At 44.1% G+C, this 7,047-nt stretch overlaps 1 protein-coding gene across 1 annotated transcript; it reads left to right on the top strand.

The window, feature by feature from the left end:
* The first annotated feature begins 3,323 nt into the window (after positions 1-3,323).
* sox2 (SRY-box transcription factor 2) lies at positions 3,324-6,269 on the top strand. The gene has a single exon (XM_005923847.3). It carries the CDS (start codon positions 4,197-4,199, stop codon positions 5,163-5,165), a length of 969 nt encoding a protein of 322 aa, XP_005923909.1. The 5' UTR covers positions 3,324-4,196; the 3' UTR covers positions 5,166-6,269.
* Positions 6,270-7,047: the final 778 nt, after the last annotated feature.

The following is a 7,047-nucleotide window of genomic DNA, read 5'->3' as shown; positions in this document are numbered from 1 at the left end:
GTGTTTAAATATGTAACTGCTTGATTAGGGTATATAGTATAATTATATATTTTATATATATATAGTATATTTTATATATATAGATAAAACTCATTTGACTTAATTACAGTTTGTGTGTATGTGTGTGTGTGTGTTTGTGTGTGTGTGTGTGTGTGTGTGTGTGTGTGTGTGTGTGTGTGTGTGTGTGTGTGTGGGGGTGTGTGGAAAGAAGTGTGACGTCTATTTATTATCTAATTCGCGTATTAATTATGGAGAAGATTCTGCTTAGATTATTTCTTGTTTGCTTCTTTAGCCCTTGTGGCAAAAAACTAAAACAAAAAAACAAGTTTATTACACCTGAAACAACAAATGTGGTTTTTATTTTGTTTCACTGTAACGGGAGTAAATCCCTTCATAGATTTTGCCATGTGTTGCATTTGAAAATTGTCACCGGTAAACTCTGATCATTGAGATCCTCTGTAGAAGGATTCTGACAGGAGATACTTGAATGATTTTCCACTCATACTTGTTTTTAAAAAATACTCTTGCAGAGATTACGTCACCTAAATTGGTGCAACCACATAAACAGCATTTTTAGCGTCACAGCTCGCTGCGCGTTTGCAGTTTTTCACCCCAAACCTGGTGAATATACCATGGGGGCTTACAAGTGGTCCGAGGGAGCCGCCCCACTGGTTTCTCCCCTTTTTTTTCTTCCTCTTCTTCTTCTTTTTTTTTTTTTTTTTTTTCTTTTTTTGTTAAACAAATTCAGGATGATTGCGGATGCATGGGGCCATTCCCGACTGGCTGGGGCCTGCTTTCAGAGAACCGCAGAGCCCCGCTGTTCCTTTATTATCATAAGCAGATTAGAGGTAGGGGGAACACACTCAGATGCAGATAGCAGCCGAGCGGCCCATTTCAACCTTGCATTAGAATGGACCGAGCTGCATGTGTCGCCTCTCGCAGCCTTTTAAGCACAAGATGAATCTTATGTAAGGTTGCCGGGGGCCGGCATAATGAGTGCACGAGGGAAGGGGTGGGTGCGTGGGGGATCCGCTCCTCTATTTATTATCTCTCCCCGAAGATTCTGCTTAGATTATTTCTTGTTTGCTTCTTTAGCCCTTGTGGCAAAAAACTAAAACAAAAAAACAAGTTTATTACACCTGAAACAACAAATGTGGTTTTTATTTTGTTTCACTGTAACGGGAGTAAATCCCTTCATAGATTTTGCCATGTGTTGCATTTGAAAATTGTCACCGGTAAACTCTGATCATTGAGATCCTCTGTAGAAGGATTCTGACAGGAGATACTTGAATGATTTTCCACTCATACTTGTTTTTAAAAAATACTCTTGCAGAGATTACGTCACCTAAATTGGTGCAACCACATAAACAGCATTTTTAGCGTCACAGCTCGCTGCGCGTTTGCAGTTTTTCACCCCAAACCTGGTGAATATACCATGGGGGCTTACAAGTGGTCCGAGGGAGCCGCCCCACTGGTTTCTCCCCTTTTTTTTCTTCCTCTTCTTCTTCTTTTTTTTTTTTTTCTTTTTTTGTTAAACAAATTCAGGATGATTGCGGATGCATGGGGCCATTCCCGACTGGCTGGGGCCTGCTTTCAGAGAACCGCAGAGCCCCGCTGTTCCTTTATTATCATAAGCAGATTAGAGGTAGGGGGAACACACTCAGATGCAGATAGCAGCCGAGCGGCCCATTTCAACCTTGCATTAGAATGGACCGAGCTGCATGTGTCGCCTCTCGCAGCCTTTTAAGCACAAGATGAATCTTATGTAAGGTTGCCGGGGGCCGGCATAATGAGTGCACGAGGGAAGGGGTGGGTGCGTGGGGGATCCGCTCCTCTATTTATTATCAAATGATTAAAAACAAAAACAACAGAAAATCGTCATAATAAGGCCCGATATGTTGACTTTCAGTTGGGATTTCATCTGGTTGAAACGGAATTCTTTCAGGTGTCTGGACTTCATCTCTCTTTAATTATCGTGACTCTCTGGTTTAGCGATCCAGGCCAGGAGATGTGTGACAGGTGACTCGGGTTTTTCGGAGCTTTTTTATTACAATATATTCATTATATATTTTTTGTCTAAGGGCGGTTTTTGTGATAAAAAAATACTGATGTTTTTAGACTCTTCTTTTTTAAGCATTTCCTAGGCGTTGAACTGAACTTCTAACTCATCCTCTACTCCCCTCAAGTTTTGCAGTCGCGTGTAGATCCCGTGTTCTCCACTAGGCGGCACTGGTGTCACGCAGCACAGAGGCTCTGGGCACCTCAAATGCAGTTTGAGCGGGGGGGGGGAGAAAGAACTAAAACAAGTGAAACTAACACTTCCAGCATAGACCCCTCCCCACAACAAAAACTTTTTTTTTCCTCCCAGAGACTAAAGCCTGATAGTTTTGCACTCTACGGCGTGTGTTTCCCTACACGCTGATCTCGGCCTGCTTCGGCCTGAGGTGAAGCAGGTGGAGGCCGCTCTTTCCTCTCTCTCTCTCTCTCTCTCTCTCTCTCTCTCTCTCTCTCTCTCTCTCTCTCTCACACACACACACACTTTATTTGGCTGACACGCTCGTTCGGGCTCACTGAATGAGCTGCGCCTTTTGTGCAAACACACTTTATCTTAAAATATTCCTCACCTTTATTTCTCCCCCTCCTCGCGTCCCCCGGTAAGGCCTTACTTCGCCCTCTCGCTCTCTCTTACACACACTACAAAGCCTTAACAACAACAGCAGCACTCGCAGTGGAAGTGACGTGGAGTAGGGTCTTTGTCCGGACAGATGTAGCGACAACATCCCAAACAAAAAAGCGCTTATTTGTGCTGAGATGAGCCCGTCTGCCTTCTGTGTGTTGGCATTCAACTTCACTAAAAGGGACAAAAAGGGGGGGAAACATCTTGGATTACCTTTCCTCTTTTCAACGCTAAAAACCAGCTCATAACCCCCCGGCCCTCCCTCCTTCATACGCACACACACTCACAAACACACACGCACACACACACACACACACACTCAGAAACACAGTCATTCGATGCTTTGAGTTAACTAACAAAGTTTATTTAAGTGTTGTTGTGCTTTTGTTCTGATGGATGTGGGTGGTGGTGGTGGTGAGCGATTGTTGTAAGCGGAGGGGAATGAGTGACTTTTCGATTTTGGGGACGAGGGTTAGCTCCCGCAGGCTGTGGCTTGTGTCGGACGCTGTCTCCACCTTTAGGGACAAATGATGCTGAACATATTTGATAGTTGCGCATGTGCGTTTGACTCCCAGCTGTGGATTTGTTGTTAGAAGTAAAGTCTACAGGCTCTAAAAATCATTTCCTGAACGTTTATACTGTCATTTATTCTTTTTAGTTTTTTTTATCCAACTTTAACTTTCTGTGTGGGGATAAAAGTTTGCAAGCAGCCACTTTCTCGCTTCTGCATCACGCTCTCTCTCAGTATGAAGTGTGGAAATAATCATCAAGTGCTCCCATTAACATGTTCCCACAGAAAAATCCCCATCAGCCTGGAAATAGTAAATATGTACTTGGTATTGGCCATATGGGCACCCTGTTTATGTGTGTGTGACTCTCTCTGTGTGTGTCTGGGGCAGGCAGACTCCGCCCCTTTATGCTAATTAAGGTCTCCCATTGGCGTGTCGCTGGGAAAAAGGCCGGCTCTGATTGGCCGAGTCGAACCCATTTATACGCTGACAGCCCCCGGTCGCATGAATGGTTGTCTATTAACTTGTTTCACAAACTATCCGGAGTTGTCACGGCTCGGCTCGGGCGGACAGAGGCGAAAAAGTGCGGGTTTGTTGACGCTCGTTTTCGGAGAAGCGACGGGAGAAGTTTTGTGGACACAACATTAGCGGGGAGCTGTTTTGGAAGAAAGCTCTCTCTCTGCGCACTGAGAGGGAGAGAGAGAGGAAAACAGAGCGAGTGTCTGTGTGTGCGTGAGCCTGTGTGTGCGTGTCTCTGTGTGTGTGTGCGTGTGTGTGTGTATATGCGTGTGTGCGTGTGTGTGTGTGTGGAGAGAAGCGGCTTGATGCTTGTTGTTTTTGTCCAGAGAAAAGTTGCATAGAGAAATCCCGGCAGGTAACTTTTCGCTGCAGCCCTGCTCGCTCCTCACTGTCCGCTCCTTTGGCTGCTGGAGTTTTTCTCTTGGCTTCTTTGTTTTTTAACATTTTTTTTTCTGGGATTCAACTTTTTTGAAATTAAAAATCTGTTCCCGATGTATAACATGATGGAGACTGAACTGAAGCCCCCAGCTCCCCAGACCAACACGGGGGGCACGGGCAACACCAACACGTCCGGCACCGGCAACAACCAGAAAAACAGCCCCGAGCGGGTCAAGAGACCCATGAACGCTTTCATGGTGTGGTCCCGGGGACAGAGGAGGAAGATGGCGCAAGAAAACCCCAAAATGCACAACTCGGAGATAAGTAAGAGGCTGGGCGCAGAGTGGAAACTCCTGTCGGAGAGCGAGAAAAGACCTTTCATCGACGAAGCCAAGAGACTGCGGGCCCTGCACATGAAGGAGCACCCGGATTACAAATACCGGCCCCGGCGGAAAACCAAGACCCTCATGAAGAAGGACAAGTACACCTTGCCCGGTGGGCTGCTGGCTCCGGGAGGCAACGGGATGGGGACCGGGGTCGGTGTCGGGGTCGGGGCCGGGCTGGGCGGCGGAGTGAACCAGCGCATGGACAGCTACGCCGCGCACATGAACGGCTGGACCAACGGGGGCTACGGCATGATGCAGGACCAGCTGGGTTACCAGCACCCGGGGCTGAACGCGCACAACCCGAGCCAGATGCAGTCCATGCACCGCTACGATATGAGCGCCCTGCAGTACAACTCCATGACCAGCTCCCAGAGCTATATGAACGGCTCCCCGACATACTCCATGTCCTATTCCCAGCAAACCACGCCAGGGATGACCGCCCTGGGCTCCATGGGGCCATCCTCGGTGGTGAAGTCCGAGTCCAGCAGCTCCAGCCCGCCCGTCGTCACCTCGTCATCCCACAGGGCCGCCCCGGGCTGCCAAAGCGGGGATCTGAGAGACATGATCAGCATGTACCTGCCCGGGGCGGAGGTCAGCGAACCGACCGCCCAGACCAGGCTACACATGTCCGGGCACTACCAGAGCGCCGTGCCCGGGACGACGATCAACGGCACGCTGCCGTTAACACACATGTAAGAGACATGAAAGCAAGAAAGAAAAGGAGAGAGAAAGAGAAAGAACTTTTATAAGAGAAACTGTGGACTACTTAACGTTGGACTATTTTTGTACAGAAAAATTTCGGGGTGGGAAAAGTTGTATAGAAGTCTCCAAGAAAAAGAAAAAAAGGGACACACGACTCTTTTTATTTTGTCTTTTTTTGTCTCACATTTTATTCTAAGGAAGCTCTAGAGGAACGGTAGGAGATCCCCCACCACCGCCACAGCCACCATCCCCACCCCCTTTCACTGACGGATGAAGTTTGGAAGACTTTAGAAAGTGGGAGTCGCAATCAAAAAAATGTTTTATTATTGCAATCACCCTTTTGTACAGTATTTATCAAAGAAACATTACAATCAGACGAAATTTGTTTGTTAAACTGCAAAAGGTTGCATATTTCTTTTTCTATTTCTCTTTTTTTTTCTTCGATTTGTTTCATTTTTCCTGTTTTATATAAAGCAACGCCAGTTCTGCAGATAAAAATATAAAAAACAAAACAAAAAAAGTGAAAGATAGCAGAGCTGAAATTCTTATGGGAGCTCATTTAACACTTCACAACACTGGAAAGAAAAGGGGACATGAAACGAAGCAGGTAAAACTGCTCTTTTTGTTGTTGTTGTTGTTGTTTTCATTTTTAAAGGCAGCATTACTAAACATTTTATTTCTTGGAAAAAATATATATATATTAAAAAAACGACGCCTTTTTTGTTTTTCCTCTCAATGCAGCTTAAAATATAGGTTCTTAATTTATATTTCCGTCTCCCACTTTTCATCTGTTAGAGGTATATGACGCTTGTACTTTTTATTTTTTATTTTCTAATTGATTTGTACAATTTCTGTATATTTCCTGTGATATTTTAAGTTTTTATTTCAAAAAGAAGAAAAATTGTTTTGGGTTTTTTTTTTCATTCCCGTAGTTGTATTATAAGAATTGTGGCCTGTACGCAGAACAGCCAACCACTCCATGTATATATACTGGAACTAATACCATCCTTATAACAGTTACAATTTCAGCTGAGTATATATTTTTTTTTCAATATGCAGTTTGAAATGAATAAATTTTGGAAATTTGGATACTTGAAATTGTTTGAGTTTTGATTTGATTCATCACTGGGTTTTCTTTATCTTGTTGTAGTTGTTGTGTGCCAGGCAGTCATCACATGTTAAGTTGTCATCTGTCTTCTTCGTCTTCTTTTAAATGTGTACTGTAAATTCTAGTATTCTTAGTATTTACTAAGTGCTTACAGAGTACAGCTTTGGGGCGACATGCCTCCTTTAAAGTCCACAAATAACTGTGCGTCGTGGTTAACCACGTTTCTATTTTCTAGTTCCTGCGGATGGCCACATCAAGCCCAAAGTTTGTTGCCTGTTTCCTAAAAAGTGGGGGGAAGATTTTTCCACCAAAATACCCATCATCCCCAGGTATAGACTGTCATTTCTCCTCTTTTATAATTATTACTATTAAGAGCCGGTTTACGGTTTGATATTTTTTCTTTCTCTTTTTAAAAATGTAATATACAAACTACATTTTTTCCCTTTCTTTCTTTTGTTCTTCTTGGATTACTGGGCCTTCTTTTGTAAGGCTGATAGATGACTGATCATGCAGGAGCGCTAATGCCAGGCGCAGATCTGATTCCAGGTTATTTTAGATTAGAGAAGAGAATGTGTGTCATCCGTGGGTTTTTATTGTCTGCTGACACCGTGTTGCAGTGTTTTTTGTGTTTGTTAAGGAGTATTTTCAGCAGCTTAAACCTTTGAGTTCAGGCTTTATTTCCTCTCGTTCATTGAGTTTATCCAATAATAATGATAATACTAATGATAATAATAATAACAGCAACAATAATATCTATTAGTTTTGGAA

The sequence above is a fragment of the Haplochromis burtoni genome, unplaced genomic scaffold, assembly GCF_018398535.1.
Source record: "Haplochromis burtoni strain Fernald_Lab_line unplaced genomic scaffold, NCSU_Asbu1 Contig_53, whole genome shotgun sequence".
Classification (NCBI taxonomy): domain Eukaryota; kingdom Metazoa; phylum Chordata; class Actinopteri; order Cichliformes; family Cichlidae; genus Haplochromis; species Haplochromis burtoni.
This window is presented reverse-complemented; position numbering and strand designations above follow the sequence as displayed.